This window comes from Leptomonas pyrrhocoris, assembly GCF_001293395.1.
Source record: "Leptomonas pyrrhocoris isolate H10 chromosome Unknown, whole genome shotgun sequence".
NCBI classification, from domain to species: Eukaryota; Euglenozoa; class Kinetoplastea; order Trypanosomatida; family Trypanosomatidae; genus Leptomonas; species Leptomonas pyrrhocoris.
In genome coordinates, this window is record NW_015438362.1 from 722,752 (window position 1) to 750,741 (window position 27,990).

General features: G+C 55.2%; 10 protein-coding genes across 13 annotated transcripts; 2 read left to right on the plus strand and 8 right to left on the minus strand.

The window, feature by feature from the left end:
- The first annotated feature begins 444 nt into the window (after positions 1-444).
- On the plus strand, positions 445-3,869 carry ABB37_03895 (hypothetical protein). The gene has a single exon (XM_015801370.1). It carries the CDS (start codon positions 1,666-1,668, stop codon positions 3,532-3,534), a length of 1,869 nt encoding a protein of 622 aa, XP_015659990.1. The 5' UTR covers positions 445-1,665; the 3' UTR covers positions 3,535-3,869.
- A 281-nt stretch (positions 3,870-4,150) lies between these two features.
- On the plus strand, positions 4,151-6,186 carry ABB37_03896 (hypothetical protein; the record flags this gene model as incomplete). Its single annotated transcript, XM_015801371.1, has 1 exon — positions 4,151-6,186. The coding sequence occupies exon 1, from the start codon at positions 5,479-5,481 to the stop codon at positions 6,184-6,186; it is 708 nt and encodes a 235-aa protein (XP_015659991.1). The 5' UTR covers positions 4,151-5,478.
- A 2,112-nt stretch (positions 6,187-8,298) lies between these two features.
- On the minus strand, positions 8,299-8,982 carry ABB37_03897 (hypothetical protein; the record flags this gene model as incomplete). The annotated part of the gene is made up of 1 exon (XM_015801372.1): positions 8,299-8,982. One exon carries the CDS (start codon positions 8,980-8,982, stop codon positions 8,299-8,301), a length of 684 nt encoding a protein of 227 aa, XP_015659992.1.
- An 842-nt stretch (positions 8,983-9,824) lies between these two features.
- Positions 9,825-10,559, minus strand: ABB37_03898 (hypothetical protein; the record flags this gene model as incomplete). Its single annotated transcript, XM_015801373.1, has 1 exon — positions 9,825-10,559. The coding sequence occupies one exon, from the start codon at positions 10,557-10,559 to the stop codon at positions 9,825-9,827; it is 735 nt and encodes a 244-aa protein (XP_015659993.1).
- Positions 10,560-11,222: 663 nt separating this feature from the next.
- ABB37_03899 (hypothetical protein) lies at positions 11,223-12,244 on the minus strand (the record flags this gene model as incomplete). 2 transcript variants are annotated; one of them, XM_015801375.1, is made up of 1 exon in its annotated part: positions 11,223-12,244. In XM_015801375.1, the coding sequence occupies exon 1, from the start codon at positions 12,180-12,182 to the stop codon at positions 11,223-11,225; it is 960 nt and encodes a 319-aa protein (XP_015659995.1). In that variant the 5' UTR covers positions 12,183-12,244. The 2 variants fall into 2 exon arrangements, with proteins under 2 accessions (XP_015659995.1, XP_015659994.1); XM_015801374.1 differs by having other exon boundaries at positions 11,223-12,195.
- A 336-nt stretch (positions 12,245-12,580) lies between these two features.
- On the minus strand, positions 12,581-13,274 carry ABB37_03900 (putative exosome-associated protein 4; the record flags this gene model as incomplete). Its single annotated transcript, XM_015801376.1, has 1 exon — positions 12,581-13,274. Exon 1 carries the CDS (start codon positions 13,244-13,246, stop codon positions 12,581-12,583), a length of 666 nt encoding a protein of 221 aa, XP_015659996.1. The 5' UTR covers positions 13,247-13,274.
- A 466-nt stretch (positions 13,275-13,740) lies between these two features.
- Positions 13,741-20,058, minus strand: ABB37_03901 (hypothetical protein; the record flags this gene model as incomplete). Its single annotated transcript, XM_015801377.1, has 1 exon — positions 13,741-20,058. The coding sequence occupies one exon, from the start codon at positions 20,056-20,058 to the stop codon at positions 13,741-13,743; it is 6,318 nt and encodes a 2,105-aa protein (XP_015659997.1).
- Positions 20,059-21,249: 1,191 nt separating this feature from the next.
- On the minus strand, positions 21,250-22,594 carry ABB37_03902 (putative mitochondrial hypothetical protein; the record flags this gene model as incomplete). 3 transcript variants are annotated; one of them, XM_015801380.1, is made up of 1 exon in its annotated part: positions 21,250-22,594. In XM_015801380.1, exon 1 carries the CDS (start codon positions 22,354-22,356, stop codon positions 21,250-21,252), a length of 1,107 nt encoding a protein of 368 aa, XP_015660000.1. In that variant the 5' UTR covers positions 22,357-22,594. The 3 variants fall into 3 exon arrangements, with proteins under 3 accessions (XP_015660000.1, XP_015659999.1, XP_015659998.1); XM_015801379.1 differs by having other exon boundaries at positions 21,250-22,572; XM_015801378.1 differs by having other exon boundaries at positions 21,250-22,567.
- Positions 22,595-22,840: 246 nt separating this feature from the next.
- Positions 22,841-24,512, minus strand: ABB37_03903 (ferrochelatase; the record flags this gene model as incomplete). The annotated part of the gene is made up of 1 exon (XM_015801381.1): positions 22,841-24,512. The coding sequence occupies exon 1, from the start codon at positions 24,239-24,241 to the stop codon at positions 22,841-22,843; it is 1,401 nt and encodes a 466-aa protein (XP_015660001.1). The 5' UTR covers positions 24,242-24,512.
- An 829-nt stretch (positions 24,513-25,341) lies between these two features.
- ABB37_03904 (hypothetical protein) lies at positions 25,342-27,685 on the minus strand (the record flags this gene model as incomplete). Its single annotated transcript, XM_015801382.1, has 1 exon — positions 25,342-27,685. The coding sequence occupies exon 1, from the start codon at positions 27,499-27,501 to the stop codon at positions 25,342-25,344; it is 2,160 nt and encodes a 719-aa protein (XP_015660002.1). The 5' UTR covers positions 27,502-27,685.
- Positions 27,686-27,990: the final 305 nt, after the last annotated feature.

Genomic DNA, 27,990 nt, shown 5'->3' on the forward strand with positions numbered 1-27,990 from the left:
TGAAGAGAGACGTCTATATTATTATTATTATTGGCTCATTTGATTATTACCTATACGGGTAGCGTTTGCATACAGGGAAGCACCACACTCATTTCTGGGAAGCCACGGACAGCGAAGCTCTACAAGAACAAAAAAAAAGTGGAAACGAAGTTTCTAAAACTCCTTAAGGACTCGGTCTACTTCGGTCCTTTAAATGGTGCCACCTTCATTTGTTTTCAGAAGCTGAATGCGTTCGTCGTACACCCATTCTACTTCTATATCTTTGCCGCGGTGGTCGCCTTAACGCCCATCAACTTTCGTCTCCTCCTTTCGACTGTCAGATGGCTCAACTTCGTTTTCCACTGTTCCCTCTCTCCCTCTTTCTGTTTTTTCTCAACCCCCGCTTTCATTCCTCTGTTTTCTTTTTTACTATTATAATTTCTTTTCCCCGCAATCATGTGTCACAGTAATACAGTTCGACAACCCTCTACATCATCACACAGTCGCTACGCGACATCGATCTATACCCTCAGCGCCTCTGTTTCTCTTTTACCAGAGGGGCTGCGTCGTGTGAGTGGTGAGTTGAGTGTCCCCGTGGTTGACAGGGGAAGTAAAAGGAAATAGTGGGGGTAGCGCGGCGGCTCACAATTCTTTTTCCTTTTCCGCGTCTATAAACCGGTAGTACCACGCTGAAAAAGATCATCGTTGTGGCGGCGGAGTTGCCTGTCTTGCGTCACTGCGAATACTGAGCATCTTCTGAAGAAGCAGAGAGAAGTGTCACGTCGTGTTCTGTTGTTGTTTGGTTGGGCATCCGAAGTGCATTTATACACATACATACCTACACGCTGTGGAGCAGAGAGCGTGCACGCTCTTGTTATACGAAACTGTGCGTGTGGAAGGCAACCGCTGCAGTTGCTGTCGAAGAAAGGTATTGGCCGTTCTTCTCCCTCAGTTTCTACTTCGTTTTATAGCTTTGCTTTTCATCCTTTGTGTCTCGCTAAAATACCACCAATCCATCACAGCCACAGCTTCCCGGTCCGATAAAGATTATTACTCCTCCCTTTTACTGTCATTTTTTCTACTGAATTTGTATCCTCTTTTTTACTCTTTTATTTGCGTTCTGCGTCTCTCTCTCTTGCTTGTGTTGCTTCTGCCGTACCCTTTCACGCCACAAAATTCGATTTCTGCTGTTTTGACTAGCTCTGCTTTTCTTTTGTCTTTTGAAGCTCTCTTTCTCTCTTGTCGTGTGCGATTTTATCACTCCCAAGTACCCAGCATTTTTTCTGCCTTTCTTTTTCGTTTCAGGTGGCATTGCGCTGTCGTCACCGTGTTTGACTGCGCCAACGTTGTTCCCAACGCCTTCAAAGCCTACTCGCTTTATCTCTCGTCTTTTTCTTTGTGTTGTTGCTGGTGTGGATCCCGCGCACCACCCCTATTCTCGTTTCTTTTCGGCGCGTCACTTTAGGGTCCCACGGTGATCTTTTTCTCGTGGAACGGAAGCGTGCGAGAACCGGCTCGTCTCACGTGCACCACCACGCACGCTCCGCGCAGGCGAGGCACGGCGAGAGAAAGGTGGAAACCAATAATCCCTGGTGCTTTATTCATTGAGAGCTCGTTTTCGGTGTCCCATACGTTTTGATATTCGGTTATATTGTCTCGAGACAAAAAAAAAACCACGAACGAAAGATGAGCGATATTACCGTGCAGCTCATCTTCGCCTTCGTCGGCACACGGGTGCCGTACCACCTGTGCGAGCCGGTCACGGCCGCCGCGGCGGTGACCGGCTCGCCCCTGCGCTCCCCCTTTGGGAACGCCACAACATCCTCCACGTCCTTCAACGCCACCGCACAGTCGTCGCTGCGGGTGCAGTCCGTCAACTCCTCACCCAACTTAGTCCCGTCCGCCCCAAGGACTCACTTCACCGCACAGCAACTGTTGACGCGCCTCGCCGCGATTGCAAAGCCGCTGCCACACGCCACGCCGCAGCCAGCGGCAGACGACGCGTCCGCCCAGCCTTCATGTGAAGAGTCCATCACTCCACCATCTTCGGCGGTCACGCACAAGGCCCCCTTGCTGGAGCTCTTCGACTACACAACAATGTCCCCGCTCGATGGCGCTGCCGTGTTGCTGGACGAAGATGTACTGCTTGTGTTGTGTGACGCGGACACCTCTGTGGTGCTCGTGGAGGCGCTGCAGCTGGAGTGGCTCGAGGCCTACTCGGGGACGCACCGACCACACCAGTTGACCCGGCCGCTGACGCCTTTCACACCAACCAGCGCAACGGAGATGGCGGTGTGCACGACGGAGGAGAGACTGCGCAACGTGGCGCACGCTCGCCTGGCACTGTGCAAGCCATTACCGCTACACAGGCAACTGCTAGAGAGAGAGTTCGCTGAGTGCATGACGGCGCTGGCAAACCAGAGGAAACACCTTCAGCAGCTAAAGTCGTCCTCTGACAGCTTTCCTTCGTTGAACACAACGACAGTTGCTGCAGCTGGAGGAGCAGTGGAGAGCACTGTGCTCAGCGCCTCCACGTCGGGCATGGCGGAGCGATTTCCACTGCTCACGGAGCTGGAGCCGTCATTGACCTCGCTGCTCGCGTCGGACGGCGACGGTGCACACGGCGTCAGCATCGATAACTCACCGCTCATGTGCGATACCCAGCTTGCCGCCAAGGAAACACTTCTGATCCGCATTGCCAAACAACTCACCAAGCTGCTTCAGCTCGTAGCGGAGGAGGAAGACCACGAAAACAGCTTCGCCGCCGGCGAGCACACTCAGGCGCTTCAAGCGTTTTTGGCAAGCGCGGAGCAGGACAGGGACACCGCCGAGGCCATTGTGAAGACGTACCAGGCAGAGATGACGCGGCAGCTGAAGTGTGTGCGGTTTCTCGTGGCACACGTGACGCACCTCCGCAACATCGTGAAAAACACCCGGCGAGAAATTGGCGCGATCGAATTGGTGTTAAATCGCCTCTCGATGATCCTCGAACGGCCTCGGCTATTGGAGCAGGCCGAAGCGTTGCTGCGCCGCCGTGTCATTCTACGCCGCGCCGCACGACGCCAGCTGCTCCTTCTCCAAGAGACCGAGTACGGTGACCTGCAACGCGACTTAAACGAGTTCTCTCATCTTCGTGAGGTGCAGAAGGTCCTGCCGCCCAAGGTGCGCTGGTACTTGCGTGCCCCCCTGCCGAGCCTACATCCCGTCGAGGACGTGGTGGCGACGCTGCTCGATCACGCCCTCATCGACCGCGACGTCGACGAGGCGCAGGAGTTGGTCGAGCGCACACGTTTTGCTCCCCCGCTCGCACCGTCGTCGACGAACGCGGGGCAGACGCCACAGCAGATCAACGATGCACTGCTGCCAGTGGAGCGGTTGCTGCGACGCGCGGAAAAGGCGGAGGCGGAGGCAGCCGCGTATAAGACTCGCGTCGCAGAGCTGGAACTGAGAGTGAAGGAGTACGAGTCTGTCAAGGACGCCTCGTCCAAGTCCATGGACACCGCCGAGACGGAAGCGCTTCCCGACGACGCGGCGGAAGAGGCGGCTTCAAAGTGAAAAGGACCATGGGCAACACTTTGGAGCTGAAATCTTCTTCGCAGCTGTTGCTTCGATGGACACGACTTGACAGACAGACACACACGCACACACACACACAACTTGCACACAATCGATTTGCCGGCGCAGCTCTTTTTCCTCGTTTCTCACCTTTATTGATATTCATCACATTCAGTTGTTTTTTGTACGCTTAAAACGCTTCTTTTTTCTCTTTCAGTTTCTCTTTCTTCTGTTCCACCTTGTGCTTGTTGTGGGCTACAGGCCCCAAACCTTCTTGCGCCACGTCAAATGTGTGCTTTGTGTTGACCTTTCAGCGCAAAAAATGCATATATACTAAAACTAGCTAGCTAATAATAGTAAAGCTCCGCGTGTCGCGCTCCACTTCTGGCCGATGGTAACGAGTAGAGCGCGTTGAGCACACGATGCTGCTCGGACACCAAAGTGTTTCCCAGAGATGCGACTGCGTAAAACGGCATGAACTGTGTGTTCACGTGTGATCTTTTATGTCTCTTCGCGCATTACCTTTCCCCCGCCATTAAAAAGGAAAACAAAACAAAAAGACCACACAACTCACCTCACTTCCCCCTTCTTTTGTTCGTCTGCTTTCTACTGTAAAAGGAATTACAGTACCACCTATTGCGTCGATTACGAGAAGCGCTCTCCCGATTTGGGCATACTTCCAATACGCACACCCACTACACGTTTAGAAGTACGAGAAAAGGAACTTCGACCTTGTATCTTTCTTTTGCTTTCCTCTTGTCTGCCCATCACTTCTTTGGTAGACTTCAAAGGTGATCGGGTCTCTCTTTTTTCTCCCTCGCCTTTAAACTGCTTTGAGTGAGTTTGTACGTCACTCAACAGTTTTATTTTTGTGTTTCCTTGTCCTGCTTTGTACGGTTTTATCTCTCTTTTTGTTTCTTCTCTTCTGGCTTTAAGTGTCGTTTCTTTTTTCCTGTTGTTCTAACACAATATCCCTCTCTTTATTTGATTCTCGTTCTCTCTTGTTATTAAATATATATATATATATATATTGTCTTACGCGGGCAAGGCACTGAAATTGTGCACAGTCTCATTTCCCTCGTCGCAGTCTATCTCCCTCTCTCCCCCCGGTATCCAAACACACACACACACACACACAAAAAGGATATATGCTCGTGGGATTTCTGTAGAAACTCTATCTTCCGCATACTAGGTGACCGCACAGATAGTCAACGGAAGCTCTTCTACTCGTTGGTAGAAACGATTTCCTCACTTGCGAGAAGAGTAACGCTGTAAACGAAAAAAAAAAGATTTTTATCGTTCAAAAGCGTCTCTCATCTGTCACTTCCACTCTTGATGTGTAATCCGTAATAATACTGCTGTTCTCTTTTTTTTTAAAGCCGTTATTCCGCAGTTGACACGCAACACTTTTTCTATTGTTGTCGATCATCACCACCTTTTCGTTGCAAACATTTTGTACTATCTGCTAACTTCTTTTTTTTTTTAGAGACTCCACATTTTTCTTGTTGATATCGGTGCGTTGTTTTTAGATTCTTGTGTCTCGGTAGCTGCGGTGGTGGTTTGGGTGAAGACTTCGCACAGCAAGAAAACGGTGCGTGGTGCATTTTTTTGTTTGCTTGTTTATTTACGAGTACCCTTTTGTTTCCTTTCTCCGCGGCTACGTTGCTAAGACTGTGCGGGTCTCTTTTTTATTATTATTTTTGTATTGTTGTTGTCTCAGAACGTAGAACATTTCTGTGAATTGGACAAAAGCGAAACTTACGTTGGACGGCGGTTGACTAAGTTCAATTTGAACCGTTGCCTTTTACCATTTATTTGACAATCTTTTCTACCTCTTTTTTCTTTTTACGTAACTTGCATTTAGGCGTGGCTGCGCGAAGGCACAAGCTCCAATCAGAATCACCTACACAACAACAAAGAAAAATACACGTAATCCGACGGGAGATGTCTTTCTTGGCCCTTAACGTGTGCTTAATCAGCTCCGGCTTCGACACCGTGGCGCTGCCGCTGTCCTCTACGCTCTGCCCGGTTGACCCAGACGACGATCTGGAAGAGGGCTCGTTTGGCTACACACTCGCCCCTCTCACGGAAAAGAGGAGCCGCAAAAACTACGGCTATGCGCACTGCACCGTGGTGCAGCTCTGCGTCCGCGCGCTCGACTTGAAGACGGTCCGCGAGCTTGTTCGCGACACCTGGGTTAAATTTCGCGAAAGGATGACGGAGGCAAAGGAGACTCTGGTACTGGACGGTATCGCGGATGGGCCGACCTTCGCGAAGACGGACGACGGGCTTACCGTGCGCCTGCCGAACATCAAGGTAGAGCGCTCACCAGAGCTCATGTGGCTGCACGAGACGCTGGTGCGCGAGCTGGAGCCGTTTCACGTGAAGGTGGCCTCCAACGATGTGGCGAAGCGCTCCTTCAACACGAAGTTCCCTGCCGACAGCAACACCACCACCTCGGATTGGCTCCTGTCTTTCCTGTCGAAGAGCAGCCATGAGAATTACGTCCCGCACATTTCGCTCGGTGCGTGTACCATGGAAAACGTGGCGGCGCTGTCGTACTTGCAGCGCACCGAGGTGCCGTGGCGTGAATGCCGTCTCGTGGTGAGTCACATGGGCAACTACTGCTCTTGTTTTGATCTGATGGAGTGACGGCGCTAGAACATGTAAATAATTGACTCTTCTTTTTCGTTTTGTTAGTGAAAAGAAGAATTGTCCTTTTCTTGTATCTCATCATCCACACTTTTTAAAGAAAATCAAAGTGTTCCTATTATTATTATTGTGATCCTGTTTTGTTGCTTACTTTATCATTACTGTTTCCAAGCTTTTTTTATTTGGTTTGTTTAAAGAACGAGGATAAAGACACTTCTTTTGATCATTGTTGCCTCTATTTCTCTTCTTCTTTTTCTTTTGGTGGCACATGTATGTTGTTTTTCGGGACTGCTGTTCTTCGCTTGTCTTCTGATTTCTTTAAACTGTTCTGCCTCCGTTTCTGTATGTTTCCTTTCTTCCTTTTTTTACTACTTCTACTTAATGGATTTGTGGATAGGTGGTGCTTGTGGATTGCACGACTACTTCAAAAAAAAAAGAAAACTAAGCATCCGCTACGTTCGACAATGAAGCCATATGCTATTTGTCGTATTCTTGAACTATATTTGTTGGTGTAGTTGCGTTTCTCGTAAATATTTCTTCTTTTTTTGGGTGTGCTTTCATTCATTGTTGTCAATCCCTTGTTAGTCCGTGTGCTGCATCCCTGAGCGGTTTTACGCCGGGCGGGCGAAGAGAAGCACAGAAGCAGCGTGAACGTACGACTGACGACCTCGTTGTAATGTCAGCTGTCGCTTCTTTGTTGCGTTGCGTGGTGTTCCGTGTGCTTTTGGGGGGAGTGGGGGGCGTCTGGGGGTGCCTCACGGGGAACCGCCTCGCGTAAGGTGAGCAAAAATCATCTTCTCTGTGATTTTGTTGTCGAAACGTTATTTTGGCTTTTGGTTGGTGCTTCTGTGCACGCTGTGCAACATTGGTTGGCCGTGGCGACCCACTTTCTCTCTATCCGATTCTCTAGCGAGGAAACGAGAGGATGGAAGGAAAAACAAAAGAATAAAAGGAAAAGAAAATGCACGAATCTGTGAACTGGTACGAGCGTAGATGGCATGGTCAAATCGATTGGTACGCAACTGCCTGTCAATCGCGCTGAGCTGATGAGCCCTGAATGTCGTTGGATCGCCCGAATTCGACGGGGGGAGGTGCGGGCAAGGAGCTCTTACCACGTGCGAAGCTACTTTTTTAAGGAAGGGTTTTCTCTTCGCTTCTCGCCATCCTCCTGGGTTGTATATATTCGGGTGGATACGTGGATTCGCGGCTGACAGCTTCACACCTTCTCCGTACAATGCAATCCATCCTCTCCGATATGAAGTTTATTACCGCTATGCCCTGTTTTCCTCCTTCTTTCTCCCCCTTTTCGCTGCACTACATTCGAGGAAACCTTCTCTAACAGCATCTGTGTCCTTTTGTGTGTATGTGTGTGTGCGCGCGTGTGTGTGTACGTCGAGCGCGTGGCGGGCGCTTGTAGTTGTATACTCCTCCTAGCTTTTCCTTTCCCGTTTAGAAGAATCTTTTCTGCGTCACTTCTGCTGCGTCCTGTCCGCTGCCTTTCTGTCTGATTTATATCTCTCTCTTGAACGTTGTGCTCTCCTACAGTATTCATCTTCTCTTTCTGGGGTCTTCGCCTTTCCTTGTTGCTGCATGGAACACACGTTTTGTTGCGTCGCGCACACCATCGATCACAAAGACACAACACTTTCTTTGTTTTTACATCTGTATCGCTCTCCAACACGCAGGTTCCTACACATACATCACCTCCGTCGCTTTTGATGCACTTTCCATTGCTGTCCTTTTCCTTTTCTCGTGGTGTGTGGCTCCGACTGCGCATGTTTATGATTGCTGCAGTCGCAAGCGTCTCTACATCACCTTTATCGCTCTCTTTTTTCTTCATCTTGGTTTCCACTGCGACCTCGCGCTCACACCGTGTTTGAGGAAACATGGTGTTGGGTCTCACTTGATTTTTCACCCACCGCTGTTGACAGAGCGCAGACATATTTTCTTTTCCCCTTTCCAATCTTGATTTTCTTTCATCGCTTCGCAATCGAGTCGATATCGTTTTAGGACCTTCTACCGCATCACGCAGTTGATTCGTCGAGAGCTATCAGTTGGCTTTGCTGCTCCTTCTCTCTTCTGGAGCAAACGAGATTCACATTTCTTTATTATTTACTTATTTCTTCCCGAAGCGTAAACGAGGAAAGCGATGGTCGGGCTTCTGGGCGTCATTTCTGTGTGCGCCACGGTGGCCTCCGTGTGCTTGTCTGGCTCTCCCGTCATCACCATGGTGAACATTGACGGGTGGCGGCCGTACCGCATGAGCAGGAAGATCTGAAAGAAGCAGGCCAGCGTGCACAGCGCGTTTGGCAGCGCGATGTAGATGTCCAGCCTCAGCACGCCGTACAGGGTCCACAGGATGCTGTTCACCGTTGCCGATGCCACCGTCACGGGCTGCAGGGACTCCGCGTTTTTGCTCTTGATGATGTCCTTCGCCATGCCGAGCGGGGAGCTGAGCATGAAAACGGAGCAGAAGCCGCCCATGATGCCGTTGAGCTGCGACGATAGAAAAAGACTCTTGAAGTTCATGAGACACAACATGAGAATCATAATGCAGACGACCAACAAACAGGTGAACAACGTCGTCATGAGCGCGAGGCGGTAGGTCGTGGATTGGAGAACACGCCCCGACTTCTCCTCAATACGGGCCACCGTCAGGAAGGTGAGGATGCAGTAGGCGGCGATGGCGCCGCCGATTGTATTGCAGATGATCACAGGCGCCGCCGTAATCTGTGCACCGTACATGGCCCACACGTTACAGTTCAAAAACACGGCGCAGAAGAACGTGATGGTCATGGGGCCGATCGAGTTCGCCTTGCGGGAAGTCGTGAAGACGGAGCGGGAGTATGCACCCGTGCCCGTGTTCTGAAGATGCCGCCGCACATGTGGGCATTTTACGTCACTCTAAAAATACGCGTGCCTTTTTTGTACTCTTACCGTTTTATCGTGCGTGCTTCATTTACATGCCTGAGTTTCCTCTTTACTGTTGCGAACTTGGTGCTCCACAGCACCCTGCGCAGTGCGACACCGCAACGTTCTCGAGTTCTGAAGGAAATTGAGAAGGCGTCTCCGCCGCTGCAAGCTCTGCCGCAGTCCACAGCTTTTCTTTTTCTTCTGGGTGGGGCCAGTATATGCGGCGGCGAACCTATCCGTACACATAACAACAACAAAAACTCTGCGGCTCTCCTTTCGGTTTTTCAATCGATATCGTTAAGCCCACCGTGCGACTTTCTTTCTCTCCTTCTCTGGATCCGCAGAACCCAAGAAGAAGCCCTCCGATGGATGCATCTCACCGATTCCCCAATTCTTCTACATTCTCCTTTTCTTCTTCCTTTTTTCTGAGTGCCTTCTGTCATCTATTTTGCATTCTGAGAAGTTGTGCAGCGCACTGGCAGTTTCAGGAGCTGTAGTGTTCTGTTGCTGCGCAGGATTCGTAAGCACCGTAGACCGCCACGAACTGCGTTCCTCTCGAGAACGCCTTCCCCCCAACCTCGTCAACACTGCTCTCAAGGAACTTGCGGGTGCGCCGCGGCTCCACCCCACCTTCGTATACACCGCCAGAATCTGTGCATTGCCGTTATTCGCTTCTATACACGTTTCCGTCTTTTCCGTTGTTGCTCCATCGCAATATCTTCGCCTCATGTTTTTCCCCTTTTTCCTTTTCTTCCTCTTATCTTCTTTTGCTGAAACCGCAGCGAGTATTGCTCCCTTCGACGCGGAAGCACAATGGTGAGCTTTCTCGACATCATCTCCGTCTCCGCCACGGTGGCGTCGGTGTGCATGGTCGGCTCCCCCATCATCACCGTCAACAACATGGACGGGTGGCGGCCGTACCGCATGAGCAGGAAGATCTGAAAGAAGCAGGCCAGCGTGCACAGCGCGTTTGGCAGCGCGATGTAGATGTCCAGCCTCAGCACGCCGTACAGGGTCCACAGGATGCTGTTCACCGTTGCCGATGCCACCGTCACGGGCTGCAGGGACTCCGCGTTTTTGCTCTTGATGATGTCCTTCGCCATGCCGAGCGGGGAGCTGAGCATGAAAACGGAGCAGAAGCCGCCCATGATGCCGTTGAGCTGCGACGATAGAAAAAGACTCTTGAAGTTCATGAGACACAACATGAGAATCATAATGCAGACGACCAACAAACAGGTGAACAACGTCGTCATGAGCGCGAGGCGGTAGGTCGTGGATTGGAGAACACGCCCCGACTTCTCCTCAATACGGGCCACCGTCAGGAAGGTGAGGATGCAGTAGGCGGCGATGGCGCCGCCGATTGTATTGCAGATGATCACAGGCGCCGCCGTAATCTGTGCACCGTACATGGCCCACACGTTACAGTTCAAAAACACGGCGCAGAAGAACGTGATGGTCATGGGGCCGATCGAGTTCGCCTTGCGAGCGGACGTAGAAGTGACGGAGACGCTGGCGCCTGTGCCGGTTATTTAAAAAAGAAAAGTGAAACTGGTCTCTGTGTGCTCTTTCGATACTTCTTGTTTGTTTTGGAGCCGAGCACTTGCGAAGTGTAACGCGGCTGCTGCCTACATTGCGGTCGTTGATGAAAACAAACCAAAAAGGACCTCGTCTCTGTAACAAAAAAGAAGAAGAAGCGGCAGTTTGTTCAGTGGTGTGTTAACACAAATCTTCGTGAAGAAAAGGATCGTAAATCCACCGACAAGAAAGACCAAACGGACGCCACTGACCACTACGTACTCCGCCGTTTAACGATGCAAAGGCAAATGCAAAAGAGAATGAGGACACGTGCGAAATAAAGGCGCATTTATGGAAGGAAGCAAATAAATCCCTATTGCAGTACATCACTGAAGGAGCAAAACCTCGGGACAGAACACCAGCCGCGGGCGGTGCCAACAACCCTTTAATCCCCAAACGTGTCTTTTTCTTGTCTGTCTACGTTTCTTTGTTTTGAATCACAGAGTACTAGTTTACATCGTGAAGCTGCGCGACGGCTGCTGCTGCTGCTGCTGCACACAGTAAAAAGAATGAAAGTTGAAAAAGACCGAGACGCCGCAGTCGAACGCCTACTCCCCCGACGGATCGGCGTGCACCGCCGCGCTGGCAGCCGTCGGAGGAATGTACACTTCTGCCTCCTCCTCCATCTCCTCCGCTGGTGGCGCCGTTGACCGCGTGGTCGAGTGAGCCAGGAAATAAGCCGTCGGCGTACGTGTCGGGCCATCACGCTGTCGCGCCTGCCGGTTCGCATCGCGAAAGTCACCGTAGTAGCGGAACTGTGTCTCCGTCTCCGCCTCCACGCGGGCCTTCTGCGCCTGCCGAGCGTCCTCCTCCGCCACGGTGCCACCGCGTGCGAAGGCCACCGCACGCTCCCGCTCCTCGTCAAACACGGGGTACTCGTCTAAAAACTTCAGCGCGGGGAATGCGGCGATCCAGCGCTTGCGGTAATGCCGCGCACTTCGGCACAGCTCGTTACCCTGCAGAAGCAGCGTGCGGAGGGTCTGGCGCAGTGGTCGCAAACCTGCGTCGACCTTTTCTTCGTCCTCCAACACGTTGTGGGAAAGATCTAGCGAGAGAAGCGCGGTGCAGCGCTGCAGACCGGTAAGCCGGGCAAGGCGATTGCGACCAGCCAGCAGCGTCTGCAACTGCGGAGCTGCGTTGTCCACACCGTTGATGCTCGTGATCTGGTTTTCTGCCACGTCAAGTGTGCGCAGCGCCGGCAGCGACGGCAGACTCTCTAGACCGGTGAGGGCGTTGCAGGAGAGGTACAGAGAATCGAGCTGCGTCAGCGCTGCCAGCCCATCGAGCCGACTCAAAGCGTTGTGGCTGAGATAGAGGACGGTGCACCCGGTGAACGCTTGAAGGCCCGTCAACCGTGAGAAGCCAAAGTGGTGGAGATAGAGCCTCTCGTTCAGCTCCGGCGTGGAGTAGCCATCGTGCTTTTTACACTGCTCAATGATAAGCTTCTCCGTCATGACCACGGCGGTGGAGTCGCCATTTTCAGGATTGGATGTTGTGCGGTTCGTCATTGCTGTCCAGCGCTGTGCGCGCGTCACAAAATAGCCGGGACGAGATCCGCCTCGTCGAACACTAAGCAAAGGAGCAGAGAAAGGGAGGGGCTAAAGTGTGGAGGGGACATTGCACAAGAAGGAGAGCAGCCGTCGATACTCGATTGAGCAAAATGCCTGCGACAGTGCAGTAGAGAAGTGTGCATCTAACCCCAACGGCAGTCTCTGGAAACCGATTTTTGGACGTTTTCCGCAGAAAATGGTCGCAATACCGGCAGCAATCGAACCTTTTCCTACGTTTCCTTCTCAAATGGAAAAGAAGAAAAGAACTTGAAATGGATTACACGAAAGATGGTTAGCAAGTCAAACTGTTCTTTTTCCCTCCCAACCGGGGCAACAGATCTTTTTTACTCTTCGCGTCACTGGTTGCGGATCTGCTCGAGCAGCAGAGCCTTGCGCACCTGCATCCCCTTCGTGGCAGCCTGCACCAGCTGTCCCATCGTCGCCGCCTCACACGCGCCTTGGTGGCACACATAGTACAAACCGCCCAGGGAGACTCCACCGCACACCACCACGCGCGCCGTCGCGGCCGCCTCCTCCTCCCGCGTCAAATCAGCCACAATGGCGCCGTCTGCTCGCACCGCTGCGCTGCAGGCCGTGAAGGTGTCGTACAGCTCCACGCCGCCGGCGGTGAGGGCAGCGGAGAGCGCAGTGGTCGCGGCGTCCCACAAGGCGCCGTCGTCGTGCACGACTTCGATCAGCACCTCGACCAGAAGCTGCGGAATGCGCTCCAGCACCACCGCCTGCTCTGCTACCCCCTCCAACGCCAGCGCCATGTCGCGATCAGCCGAGTTGTCCTCCGCAACGGCGGAAGAGGAGGCGGAGGTGCGGTGCAGCTGACAGCTGACGCGGCCTCGGGTGCCCCGGTACTCTTGCACGAGCTGCTGCGGCGGGCGGACACCACACAGCACACGTGTTTGCCCAATCTCGACGCAGGCGCTGCTGTGGCAGTTGGCCAGCACGTTTGTCACGACGTGGATGGCACGAACCGTCTCGGTTGACTGACGGCCATCAAGTCGCTTCATTTTTTTTTCGTTTTCCTTTTCTTCTTGCTGCGCACGATGGGTGGAAGGGGAAACGCAGCAACATGAACAGCCACAGCAAAGACCGTTTTTGACATTGACCAGGCGAAGAGGAAGTGGAAGAGGAAAGGAAGAGAACGTAAAGCAGAATCATCACAGCTTTGACACCGTATATTTCGTTTGCCCTTAAAAGATGTTTGCACCGTCATCAGCAAAGTCGTAATTGACACAGAGAGAGAAAAAACGAAATCAGCGGTTGGGATAGAAACGGAGTCACACCAACATTAAGTGTGAATCAGCGTCACCAGATTTTTCTGAAGAAATTTACTTTGATTTCCTGCATGGAAAAAAAAAAGAGAATAACGAAGCAAAACGCAATAATTAAAAACGTAAGATGTGTGCAGGCAGCTGCTTCACATAAACCATCCGTCGGGAGAGCAACGCGGAAAGCGCGTACTAGGTCCAACGTTTTCCTTCTCCCAGGGACGATCCACGCCTTAGAGCGTCCCAAAGAGCTCCAGTATCTCCGCATCCGTGAGCGTCTCCACGTCGAAGCCTTTTGACCCCGCGCCGGTCGCGGTGACTCGTGCTGCGCCTTGGCTGGAGGTGGCCAAATCGCCAATGGCTGCCGGTACTCGCGGAGACGGTGCCAGCACCCAACTCCCGGCTTCCGCAGCCACCTGGGAAGGGCCACCACTCGCCGTCGCGGCCACAGCCGCAGCCGCAGCGCTGTCGTTGCCGGCGGGCGTCGACGGCGCTGAGTCGCCCCACGTCAAGTAGGACTTCAGCAACGGGTACAGGTCCTCCGTGTGGTCAATCTTCACCTTCGTCTGCCGCACACGGCGCTGGGTGCGGGCAATGTCGACCGAGGCAGGTTGTCGCGCACTGCGGTTTCCTAACGATGTGGTTGCCGGACCCTCGCTTGCACCCGCACCGACAACGCCGCCGCCGCTGCCGTGCTGTACGCCAGCGACACCCGTACCTGGCTGCGTTGATAGAAAGCGTTGCTGCGCGCACACGTAGCAGCCGCCTCCCTGCTGCTGCGGCGCCGCGTTCATGACGTGCTGCGAGCACAGCGTGTGATAGGCGTGGCCGCACATGTACACGGACACCGCCGACGACGGCGACGATGCCGGCGCCACTGCGGCAGGCGTGAGTGTCGCCTCCATGGCGAACGCCGGGGGCGGCTCACTGAGGTGGACGTGACACAGCGCACAGCTGTCGGACAGCGTGACAATGCCGGTGTTCAGCTTCTGGTAGAGCTCCCGCCCTAGCGACATGACGTCGCTCTCGGTGGCGGACTCGCACAGGCGGTTCGCCTCCAGTTCGAAGCTCAGCGACGCCATCATGTCCAGTATGACCGGCTTGAAAGGCCGAAACGCCTCCTCTTTGTTGTCTTGCACCACCTTATCCACCACCACGGAGAGGTCCAGCGAGTTCATCATTCCACGCAGCACGTCGGAGGTGCACTGCGTGTAAACTGACACCAGCGCCGCGATCATCTTCCGCTGGTGCGGCGTGAGGGGCCGCGTCAGTCGCGGTAAACGATACTCAGCGCCGCTCAGAAGTGGCGAAGACGCGCTGCGGCGGCCATCACGACCGCTCCGCGGACTGTCGCTCCGCGCTTCAGCAGCAGCGCAGTTGGCGGCAATCTCCAGCTCACTTTGCATGCCGGTTCCGTCCACTACCATCGTCGCGTCTTCATGACGGTTGCCCTCGTCGGCGCCGCCGCCACTCCCAGACTGCAGCTGCTCATCTTTCGTTACGACCTGACACAGGAGACGGCGCGGCACCATGAAGACGTCCAGGAGGCGAAACCAGTACTCTGGGTTCTGCGCAAACGGACTTCCCGCACCTCCGGCGGCCCCACCGTCCCCTGAGAGCCGGTCCACCTGATACTTTTGGCAGAGAGTTTTGCCAATGGTGATGAGGCGCAGCAGCGTTGCGGCGCCACGCACCGCTGTCGCATCCATCAAAAAGTCGGGGATGGCACCGGACGATGCGCTGTGTGCTGCCGTTGGATTCTTCCCTCCTGCGGCAACTGCGACTGTGTTCACTGCAGTGGTGGTGGTGGTGCTCGTAGAAGCTGCGTTGGCTGCGGCGCTGACCGTGGAGGCGGAAGCAAAGGAGTGCTTCAGCGCCTCCTGCTTTGCAGTGGCGTGGCTGTCCGTCTCCGCCGTCAATTGCGCTATTACCTCCTCTCGCACGTTCGCCAGCGCGGCACGTGTTGCGCTCACCATGACCGTCATGGCCTCCTGAATCATCATCGTCTTTTCCAGCAGGTAAATTGAAGCGTCAGCGATGTGGTACTTGCGCACGGCACGAAGCGCCAGCTGCACGTCGTACGTGATAGAGCTCCCTTTCTCCTGCAGGTGCGCAAAGACCCTGTCCGGCGCGTGGGCACAGAGCAGCTCGATGTACGTGTTCTGCAAATTGATATCGTTCGCCACAGTCGGGTCGCCCTGCGCGATGAGTTCGTCAAGGTAGTCGAGAAAGGCCGCGCTGGAGCCGCGGAGGAGACGCATTACCTCGCGGTGGTTGGAGGGCAGATAGTCAAAGATGAACTGCGCAAGCGCCGTGGCGTCAATGCGGACGAGCGCCTCCACCTGACTCATCACGCCTCGCTGCAACGCCTTAATGGCTGCATCTATCGCACTTGTGGCTGCGGCGGTGGTGGTGAGGGAGGAGGAGCTGGTGAGAAGAGGTTCCATCGCGGAATTCGAGGTGTGGCGACCCGCCCCGGAAGACGGTGACGCAGGGACGTTGTTGTCGTCCATTTCGGTACCGTCAAGTGTGTCGCTCTCAAACCGCCGACTTGCGCTCAGCTGCTCGGCCGCGTTGGCGGTGCGTGTCTTGAGGTCCTGCAGGCGCTGCATCTCGCTGCGCAGCATGCCAAAGACGTCGCGCTGCAAGCTGGGGTCGACACTGTTTTGGGCCGGGTCAATGTAGCACCGAATCGCCTCGGTGTAACGCTGCTCTTTACAGAAAAGGGCTGCAAGGCAGCGAGCCATGCGAAGCCGCGTGAAGTCCGGCTGGAAGACGGCAATGCGCTCTTGCGGAATAAATGGCGGTGCCATGACGCTCATTAATCGCTCCTGTAGTGCTCGCCGCTCCTCCGCCGTCTGCGCGTTTTGGAACATGTACAGTGCATCTTGAAGGACCAAGTCCATCCACACATCGAAGCGCACCATGGAGGGGGTGGACACGGGCACAGAGAAGCCGTCAGCCGCGTTTTTCCCTCCGACTTCACCGTTCTCTCCGTCGGCGAGAAAGAGCTCGTCGAAGAAGGCGGCGTCCGACAGAAAGGTGTGCACCACGTCGTAAGGAGGAAAGCTGCGCTCCGCCAGCTCAGCCGCACACAGCTTCCGCAGTCCGGGTGTACGCGCCAACGCCTCATCGTCTATCAAGAACAGGTTGACAGGTTTGCTCTCTTGCCGGCCATATGTCCTTTCTTCACTTCCGCTTTTCCACGGCCGTGGTTGCGTGCGCGTTCCGCCTGTGAGGAGAAAGAAGACACTTGACACGAACTGGGTGCGGCAAAAGCCGTCTCTGCTGCTCCCCCACGGACTGCACAGACCCTCGTCGGACAGGGCAAAGAGAAGCACACGGACGGCGTGTTGTGGCCACCGCTGCAGGAAGCGCAGCAGGTTGTGCTGACCTTGCGTGTTGGTCTGCAGGAGAAACTCAAGAAGCGCCTTCTTGGCGGGTCGCTGCTCGTTTGCTGGAATGTCGGCGCCTGGAAGTAACGCGCAGTCTTTTAACGTGTACTCCACGAGGTCGACCGCCACTGACGCACTGGTGGAGCCTGCAAATGCTTTTATGGTGTCTGCGCTCGCTGCTCTTTCCTCCTCTGCCTCACCCTCCTCTTCGTCCAGTGCGTAGGCAAGCGCCTCCACGTACTGCTGTTGACGATACGACATGATGGTGACACTCAGCCGCAGCAGCTTGTGTTCTCGTGCGAGGCGCAGCAGGTTGGGTAAGCCGGCATCGAGACACATCAGCGCCAGCTCTGCGCGGTCTTTGCCTGACAAGGCAACATCCGGAGACCCCAGTCGACCAGCGGATGCCACGGTGGGAGATGCGCTTTGCTTATGAGGGATGGCCGCCTGGCGTTGCTGAGACGGGCGAACCCCCAGCGCCACTTCCAGCGCCGCGAGTTCGCTCTCACGCAAAAAGAAATCGATGAAGCGCTCAATCAGCGGCTCCGGCATGTAGGTGATGATGCCGTGGCGCATGGTGCCCTCCAACGCATAGAGAAGGTAGGACAGCAAACCGCGCTGCTGCAATGTGCGGGTGATGGGGCCGTAGAGCAGATCCAAGGCATCGACCGTACTACAGTAGGCGGCGACGCCCTGTAGAACATCGAGTAGCGAATCGGCGGCATTCTCTGACGCGGCAGAGGATGGAGTGCTGTCGCTCAGCGTACTCTCCAGGTAGGCGAAGAGAATGCGCTCCATGTACTGATGCAGATCGCGGCGCCGCTGTGCAGTGTTGCTGCTCAAGCCCACCATGGACAACGCCACCTCCTCTGCAAAGCCCTTCGCCAGGTCCAGCGCCTCCGCAAACTTGCGGCGCGCCACCAACGTCGTCAGCCGCTCTCGCCAGGAGTAGAGAGAGATGCCGTAGGCGTGGCCCCCTTTGCCGAGCAGCAATGCTGCTGATTGATTGGATGCCAGAGTGCCGTGGTACTTCGTCCCGCAGAGCCGACTCACAAAAGTGACGTACTCCAGTGAGGCGAAGTGATGGCGCTCCACCATCACCGCCACCGACGCATCCATCAACTGGGCGTCTTTGTTTTGGTCCAGCAACAACACGCTGCAGCCGGCTAACGGCACCATCTGCAACAGCGGCGCCGCCAGCCGCAGCAGCGCAATTCTTTCCACCCCTTGCGCGAGCGGGTCGGACGCGCTTCCGCTCGCGCCAGCGACGGACGAGCCGGTGTCGGGTAGCCGCAGGTTGAGGAAGAGCAGCTCAATTTCCGTGTTCCACGAGACACAGAGCAGCACGCGTGGGGCGACGCCTTCTTGCTCCATCGGCACAAAGCGGACGAGCTCGTTGCTCAGGGCCGACGAGGGCGGGTGGGTGTGCCGCGCCACACCGGTCACCGCCCCCTGCAGGCCGGCCTCCACGATGTAAATCAGCACCGCGTCGTTGCTCACGGCCGCCACGAGGTGTTTATCCGCTACGGTAGACCAGCGGGTGCGTGACACACCCGCCGCACCGGCCGTGGCGGACGGGAGAGGCGGCGGTGCGAGAAGCCACGGGATGCCGTTGTCGGTGTTCCACCCCGTCGCTGCCGCGGGTAGATGGTCCTTAATCTTTGGCAGGTTGCGCATGTAGAAACTGCTAGGATACGGCAGCGCGTCCACGTCACTGATCGGGGTCGCCGCGGCGGTGGCGGTTAAGGTCGTGGAGCGCAGCACATGCTTCGACATGACTTTCCACAACTGAAACAACTTCACTGCCCCGTTGCTCGCTAACATGAGAAATCGGGTTGTGTCGCGATGGAGGTGCTGGAGGCGCAGCACGGGCACGGTGCACTCATCTTTGATGATCCGGAGCGGGGAAAATGAGTTGAGAGACCAGAGAATGCAGACGCCCGTCGCGTGACCGGTGGCCGCGGTTGGCTCCTCATTTGTCTCGTCTGATGAGGTTGTAGCAGAGAGGGACAAGGAGACGACGGCGCCACGTACGTGCACCACGCTCGCTTCAACCGAGCCGCAGAGGCCAAGGAGGCTCCACCGCTGGTCGAAGAGCGCGACGGCGCCAAGGTTCGTGCCCACCGCCACCGCGAGCGAACTCGATTTCGCCGAGCTCGAGGGTCTTGCATGTGACGAGGAAGATGGATTGTTGGTTCGTTGCGGTGCCGCTTCGGTGAGGGCCACGCAGGTTGGCGCGCCGATCGTCTTGTTCAGTTCCGTCAACTGACGACGCAGGGCTACGTGTTCGTGGATGTGCAGCACCAACTCTCCCCGCTGTGTCTCGCATAGCACGGTGGAGGTGGCAAGCAGCTTCGCCTCCTCTAGCACCCGATCGACGGCATCCTGCTCCTCATCCCTCTGCGGCTGCTTCCTTGCACTTTCCTGAGCCGCTGATGTGGGTTTGGAACTGGTGAGGTCGCCGCTCACACTCGACTGCTGGTCGTCTACCGCGGTGAGGATGGCGTCGAGAATATCTTGTTCTTCTCTAGAGGTGAAGGCGCTCTTCTTTTTGTTCGCTGCGATGGCCGTTGTTGGGGAGCCAGCTGCTGACGGCTTCGCAATTTGTGTTGGAGTCTCGCGCGTGGCGTTATTGAGTGTTTGCTTGCTGTTCCGCCCTACTTCAGCGGATGAGGCGGTGGTAGAACTGGCTTTGCTATCAGCTGGATTCGTCTTGTTCTCCTTCTCTGACATAGTGGAGGAAGACACTGCATGTACTGGCGATGGTGCGTCTCCTTGGCCAGTGTTGGAGGACGTCACTGCATCTGCCGAGGCTGCCGCAGTTTTACTAGACACAAACGGTGCCGCGCCGGCCGTGATGCTCAACAACTCCTGCAGCAGCAGTTCCTCGTCATCGGCGCCAAGTGTGTCGACAAGGTCGGAGTGCGAAATGTGATGCGATGAGGAGAGGGATGAGTTCGCACCCGCTGCAGTTTCCGCCGCCCTTGCGCCGCGCGTGTCTGCCGCAGGCGGAGATGGAGAATGTTTGTTGAGAGAGGGCAGCTGGCGCAACACATCCTTGACGATCGCTTGCTCCGTCTTGCTTGTGTCAGCATCGCCTTCTCGTTTGCTGAGAACAGGACTGGGCCCCGCGATCTTGCCGAATGTGCGACTCATTGAACGCACAGGCAGAACACAGAGAAGCGCAAGAAACCGATACAGTGCTGGTAACTCTATAAGCACAACTCCACGCTGGGCACAGCTCGCGCCAGGTACAAAAGGGAAAAACGGTATATATTTAAAAGGGAGTTCTCGCGTCACCCATAACTGTATTTCTAACCGAAAAAAAAGTATGCGTGTATGTGTACAGCGCGTTATTGCTGTTTGGGGCGAGGGGAGGAAAACACGCAAATAAGACGTGAGAGAAGAAAGGGGAGGTAGTGACAGCTCACTGACGACGACCACTGTACAAACACGAGAAGAAAGGTGAAGCACGGAGCACACTCGAAAACTTCAATCGGGTGGCCACGGCCACCCTTCGACTTTCGGCGAAGGCGCGACGATGCAAGAGAGAAACGAAGAGCTGTACGAAAGAAGCGGAAGAACCAATAACGCAAAGCTTCTTTTACGGCCACCGCATCGTTGGAAATGATGTCCGTTCGCTATTCCAAGGAAACAAGAAAACGTATTGCTATGCTGCACTTCATTGGACAGTTTTCGGCATACATGTACATGTGAGAGCGAGAGAAGGGAAACGGAAAACCAAAACCAAAGAAAAGATGGACAAAACGTAACATACAATAACTACAAAAAAAAACGGCTGGTACAATACACGATACATAGAACCTTCGTTGTTCCGTCTTGGACCATAACGAGGCGCCAAGTAAAGCTGTATATCGCCATACCCGCGGAGAAAAAAAGCGAAAGAAATCGTCTAGCTACATCGATGGAATCATGGAGGTCGGTGCGTAGGATTTAACAAGGGCCCACTTCAACGAGTGTACAGGAACAACAACAACAACAAAAAAACGGTATAAAGCCACGTCTACAAATCAAACGTATTCGTAAATACAGAGAGAGAAAAAACACTCAACGAAATATTAAACGCAAACACGCCTGCAGTGAAATGCTCGCTTCGACTCACTTAGAGCTATGTACATCGCGCAGACGGAAGCCGAGTCAGCACAAGCGAACGTGGTGACGCCATGTGACAGCTGCGCGTAAAAAGCGAGAAGCACAACAAACGAGCATGAACGTGAAGAACAACAACAAACACACAGAGAAAAAAAAACATCTACATTGCCAAGACCAGAATCAGCGTGAAAACGTCGAGATGAGCGAAACGGATGCACTTTAGCTATCTCTCTCCTACATGCCCGGCTCGTCCAGATGGCTCATCCGGTACGCCTGCTTCGCCGCAATTTGCTCCATCAAGTCCTGCCGGTGCTGCTGCTTGCGCTCCGCATCGCGTAGGCGCTCCTCCTGGCGGATTATGCGGTTGGATTGCGCAGCCAACTCGTTGCGCTGGCGCGTCACTTCGGCCGGTTCGTCGTAGTTGTTCCTGCGGCGGAACTCCTTGTCGCGCGCGATAGACTCCTCAAACTCACGCTTGAACGTTTCCTTCTTGAGCTGCGCCGCCTCCCGCTCCTCCTTCGTCAGGCGCCTGTCTCGCTCCACCATCGCTGCCATCTCCTCCCTTTGCCTCGCCTCTGTGTCCTGTTTGGTCTTCATGGAGTCCTTGTGGAACTGCTCGTTCTGCAGCTTCATCATTTTTGAGACGTTCTTCTGCCGCCGCTCGTCCATCTCCGCCCGGTGGCGATTGTTCTCGTTGACCAGCTCCTGCAGCTGGCGGTCTTGCGCTTCCTTGGCCTCGCGCTGCGCCTTCCTCGCCGCCAGTTCACGCTTGTTGGACTCCTTCAGGCGATCGAGATACTGGCGCTCCTCTTCGCGGGCCTGCGCCTGCGCCTCGGCGAGCCGCCGGTCCACGTCCGCGTTGACCTCCCGCAGCGCCATCATCTGCGCCGCCTCGTCGTCGTGCATCTTCTTTAAGGTCGCCTTGCGCTCCTCCAGCTCGCGCTTCGCCTCCTCGTCGTAGAGGCGATTGTACTCCCGCTTCTTGGCGGCCTCCTCCTCCTTTTCAAGCTTATATGTGTTCTCGCTTGCGGGGGCCTCGCCAGTGGCGCGCAAGGAGCGTGTTTTGGCCCCGGGAAGGGGACGGCTTGGCGGTTTGTCGGCACCACCACAACCACCGCCGGTGGCCGTCAAGTCCTCCGTCGCTGCCTTCTTGCGCGACTGAGACCACTCCTGCTGTTTTTGAAGCTTCTCCTCCTTCCGCAGCGTGGCCTGGCGGAGGTCCTCCTCCTCCAGCTGCTGCTTCGTCGGCTCGTAGAGCGCAGCGCGGCGGCGGTTCGTCTCCACCAGGTAGTGGCGGCGCGTCATGCCCGCCGGGCCCGACTCGACAGGAGGGAGCGGCATCTTTGCTGTTTGGTTTGTTTGTTTGTTTTTAGGTGTGGAAGGTCAAAGAACGACTTGTTAGTAGATGTAGATGTGCGATAACCGCTACAAGTCAAAGTGTCCGGCAGCGAAGGTGCTTCTTGATGAGTGTGATGGTAAGGGAGCAGCGAGAACAGCGTGCAGCCTGACAACGCTGTTAACAAGGCTTTCGTTACTGTTTTAAATTCGGAGCTTTGCTGTAGATTTACGTGTTTGTTGCTGGAAATATAGAGAAGGAAAGGGGCGAAGATTCGAAAGGAGTGCAGAGGCCAGCAATTCAAAGCGGCACGGCTAGCTGAGAGCACATGGTGGTTGCGGATTTCGCGAGTTGGGACATCGAGTGTCCGCGTTTGTTTACTGTAGCCAAACATGACCATCGTCGGGATACTTAGACTGTTGCTTTGTGTCGGTTCTAAATATCTACGATACCTTGAAAGTGCGAATCTTCTCCTTCATTTTCTGTCCCTCATAATAGGTACGGCTCCAGCACGGCCGAGAGCACCTCCGCGTGCTCCGCGGTGTCGTTCAGCGCCGGGATGTACTGTATATCCCGCCATCCGAGCTTCTTCACCTCGGGGAAGAGCACCTTCTGCAGCCTCCACAGCGTCGTGGTGCTGTCCAACGCCTCGCCAGGACACACCACAAAGGCCGTCGGCGCCATATCCAGCGGAAGTGGGGTACGGGACTGAAGGAAGGCCGACAGTCCGCCGGCATCGGAAGCGGCTCCGTCGCTGCTGCCACGGCGATTCACCGCGCTGCTCGACAGAGACGACGCCAACGAATTCATCGCGGAGATGCTCTTCAGCTGGCGAATAATGCTGAGGAACACCCTCTCCAGCCGCGGCTCCCTCAGCGCCTCACTGCCGTGCCCCAAAAAGGCCGATTTGATGCGACTGGGGTTGAGGGAGCCTCGGAAAAACTGTCCGTCCGCCGGCGTCGGCATCGACGAAGAGGTGGACCACGACGTGCTGAGGCGCTCGCGCAGCTGCTCCGCGGTGCTCGTGTACTCGTCGCGGTAGGTGTCCCCGCTCGCCGCCACGTACTTCCGCGTCCCTTGAAAGACAATGAAGAGCCAGTCGGGTGTGCCGTGCTGCCCCACGTACCGACGAATGTGCCGGTTCCACGTGTCAAGATACACCTCATGATCCGCGTAATTTCGAATGAAGTGCACATTGGGGATGTTCTCGTGCCGTTGGAAGTACGAGCTGCGCATCACCGCGTCCCACACCGTCCCGGTGAACTCCGCCTTGTGATGGGGATAGAGAGGCAGCACCATCAGCTCCTCCACCTCCACCGCAACGGGCATCCCGGCGGAGTCGCGGGCGTCTCGGCCATAGCCGCCGCGAAGCTGGAGCCGCTCCAACGCCGCCTCCACGCTGCCGCGGCGGTGATAAAAGCCCACCTCCACCTGCACCGAGGCGTCGCGCCTGCCCATCAGCTTCTGCCGCAGCCACTGCTCCACCAGCCGGCCAAGCTGTTCTGCCAGCGCGACGACGGTGGCGGTGCCGACCACCTCCGACCCAGCGGATGCTGCTACTGCTGCCGCTGTTTCTGTCGTTGTCACGGCGTCCTCGTTCTCCGCAGGGGCGTTGCTCCGTGAACGCGACAAGATCCACGTGCCGCGGTGCATTCTTTGGTGTTGGCGCACAATGCAGGGCAGTACCACGGTGTAGACGAGGGGGCGCCACAGCCACCTGGGAAGGAAGTCGTAAAAGCGGGGGTTCATCAGCTTGCGAGAGAGAAAGCACCACACATTCCACAGACTCGTGCTCTCTGGGGCACCCTCGCACACGAGGAGGACCCCGAAGCGGGTAGGCGTGTTAAAGCGTTCATTCAGTGCGCCGTTCGTGGAGTTCTCATCGCACATGAGAAGTCGAGGCGTCCAACCCTGAAACGGGAGGAAGAAATGAGCAGTAAACTCCCGTCAATACAAAGACGAAGTAAAAAACACGAAAAAAGGAGAATAATAAGAATTCGATAGACTCCAGTTGTTGTTTCTTGCGGAAAAGGAAGATGAATCCAACGGCAAAACCAGAAGTAGAGGTTTCTTTGTCAAGCCAACGCAAGGCTCCTAAATCAGGCTTCCGCTGTGAACAACATGCAGCTCACGCGAACCTGATAATCGTGTGTGTAAGCGCTTAGGTAATAAGTATTGGTGCGGTGAGCTCGTCATTCCACGAGGAGGGAGGTACAGAGAGAGAGGGGGAGAGATATATTAGAAGAGCAAGCACACAAATCAAAAAGTACGAACGGAAAAGAGAAGAACCAGCATGCGGTTGTCTGCTGCGCCGCGTCTTCCCTGCTTTCCGCAGAAACGACCCTCAACACTCATACAGTTTTTGTCGAAAAGAAAAAAGAAAAAAAAGATAGCCATCTCCACCGCATTTCGACATCGAACCTAAATGCACAGTGTCGTCTTTATGATGTGCAGGCGTGTCAGCACCGAGAAGACATTTACCTTTCTTTTCTTTTTTTTTTTGAAACAGCAGCCAGATAGTCGATCGTTGGAGTTTTCATGTGCGAACGCGCACAATTTGATGCATCGCTTCAGTTTTCATGCCCTCCTGTGTTTTTTGGTCTAACGTGGCAACGATCTAACAAGAAACAAGACAGCAACAAAGAAGGCAACACAGGGTTAAATATTTGTAAAGGGGGGAGAGGGGAGAAAGAGCGCGAGAGAGAGCACTCTTCAGCCGTACAACATCATTTCAGCACGAAATACGAAAAAAAAAGAAAATGGAACAAGGAAAATGCTACTGCAGAACGCGCAGTTTTCGTGTACAGCGTCAACACTTCGGCCGAGCTACTTTCGAGCCATGTCGACGGCAGAAAACATAAAATAAACGATGAAAGAGTAGGAATGTGAATAACAAGAGAAAATAGTTCGAACACCGTAACAAGCAACGTTTTCAAAGGATTCCTTGTGTCTTTCAATACCAATGCTGCCAGTGAAACTATTCTTGGCTGCTAAGACCTTTCGAGGGCTCCGAGCGCTTCGTCGATGCGCACCCACGGCTGATCCTTCCCTGTATTGCGCAAAAACAATCGTGTCTGGATAATGCGCAGGTACACGATCCGTTTCTGTGCGTTTTGGCGGTTGTGCAGAACGTACTCGCCGGAGGTTGAGGCGACCATGTGAAAGCGCCACGGCGACTGCGGGTGCGTTGCGTAGTGCTCGTTCAAGTGACGGCCGAGTGCAACATCGATGCCGTCCCAGTGCCGGCTGTGGTAGCGTGGCGGCCGCGATGCGTTCAGCGGCGTACTTGGCGACTTCCATACGACCCGCGGCGCCGCCTTCTTCCGTCGTGCCTGCAGCGCCGCCGCCTCCTCGGGGGTCGGCCGCGTCGGACACAGCATACCGGCGCGCAGGTAAAAAACACGGCCACTACCCCCGACGCCGTCGCCGTCATCCCCTTCATCCGCGTCAGAGTGTTTGACCTCGCTTGTATCCGATTTGGGTGCGGACGACGCGTTCTGCGCCTCTGCCGAGGGGATGCAGCGCTCTTCCGTCGGGTGAGCATCCGCGTTTGGAGGCAATGGGCTGTCCTCTCCCTTCACCGCCGTTGTCTCGGTCGCGTCGGCTGCCACAGCTTCCGGTGGCGGGGTCGTCATGAAAGTGGACTCGGTGGTGTCGCGCGTCGAGCGACGCTCCGGTGTGGCGCTGTGATCCCGCGAGCTCTTCGACTTGGCCGGGCTCATCGTACGGTCCATCGTGGCCGGGTGGGAAATGTCTAGCGCTGAGTCCTGCAGCGGCGCCGTGCCTTGCGACGCTTCGTCCGCCTCCGGGGCCACGTCGCCGTCCTCCCTCGTTTCTTTTTCATATGCGTCCGACAAGGGAGACTTTTCGTCCGCCGCCGTCGAGGGCAAATCGACCTTTCGCGCAGCGTCGCTACGAGGTGCTACTAACGCAGAGGCGTCTTCCAGTGCCTGCTCGTCCGCCGGCTCCTTCGAAGAAATGTCGGCGTTAATGCCGTCGGGTTCGGTGTCCGGCGTCTCCTCTACCCCTTCCTCCGCCGCCGCCTTTTCGTCGGTCTGCAGCGTGGGAATGGATTGTGCTTCGGCCGCCTCCGCCTCGCTCACAATACGATCAAGGTCCGTCTTGGTGAGCTTTGAGCCCTGCTGCTCGATCTCGTGCTCGTACATGATGATGTTCGGCGCGAATGTGATCGAGCCGGCGTTGTAGGCAATACGCGCCATCGCCATGAGACACGTCACGACCTGGCGATCACTCTTGCCGTCCACCAAGTCCGAGTCCGTAAACAGCTGCGCATCAACCAAATTAAAACGCCGCTTCGCCTCCGCCAAGAACGTCGCCACGTTGTCGCGAATAAAAAAGCCCGTAGACCTCTTCGGCAGCTTCAGGTCTGCGTCCGCAACGGGAGGGTCCTGCATTTTCTGTAGCAGTACGTGCAGCAGCACGCCGTTGCGGAGGGCATCGATAAAATTGGGCAAGGCCAGCACATCGCTGTTGTGTGCGTCGCCGAGCATCTTGCCAAGCCACTCGCGTATTTCCTCAGACATAACCTCATCGAGGCTATCGCGTGTTGGAGCGGCGCTGAGGTGGCTGGGCGGTCGGGCAAAAATCACCGATGACTCCTCCTCGCCGTCCTTGTTGTTGCCATTTTCTGCCTTGACAGCGGTGGTGCTGCCACCCAGGAAGGACGCGCTGCTGTCACTAACGGTGACGTGTCGCAGCTGACTGGTCGTCCGCTGCAGTTCCGACTGCTCTTCTTCTACTGCCTTGTCGTCGCGCCGACTATTCAGACTGTTGCGGGCAGCCTGCAGGCTGCGATTCGTGACGTGCTGGACGTTGCACTTGCGTTCAAGCGATCGCGTGGCGTCGCGCTCGCTGAAGCCCTTCATTTCTGTCTGACGTAATACGCTCTCCACATCCGCGTCGCTGGCGGTGGTGACGGCCATGTGCAAGCGCTTCGCCACCGCCTCGCGCTGCGGCAGCTTCGTAATTTTGTACAAGGCGTAGAGACTGTCGAAAAGTTCCGCGGCGGAGGTGCCTTTCCGCTCCGCGTCGGCGACGACGTCGCCTACTTTATCGACCTTAGAGAAGTCATAAATGCGGAAGATCTCCTTCAAATCGTAGCGCTCCTGCTCTGAGAAACTATGCGACATGGATGAGGAGTGGTGACGATGAGAAAAGACAGGTGCTACCAAGATGCAAAAAGAAAACTTTCGTCTCACCTATACGCTCTGCTAAGCACCACAAGAGTGCTTCGTTACTTCCTGTTGAACGGATGGATGAGCAGGTAATGATGACGTCAATGTAATAAACACCGAAGAGGGAAAATGCGTCTACTTTGCAGCCGGTCATGGAATGGCGCCGCCACACACAAACAAGACAAGGACAGAAGGCCAACGTGAGAAGAACAAAAGAAGAAGAAGTGAGAAAATGGGACGCGGTGCCGCAGATAAAGGGTCAGCAAGAAAGTTCAAACACACCGGCAAGCAACAAGACAAACACGAAGGAGTCCTGCTTCATAGACCCAACAGAGGAAAGGCACAAGTACAAAACAGAACGCTATTTTTTTCCCTCGTAGAGAATCGCGCATCGGCAAATCAGCTTCACAGTTTGAGAGCTGGTTCAAAGCGAGGTGTAGCTTA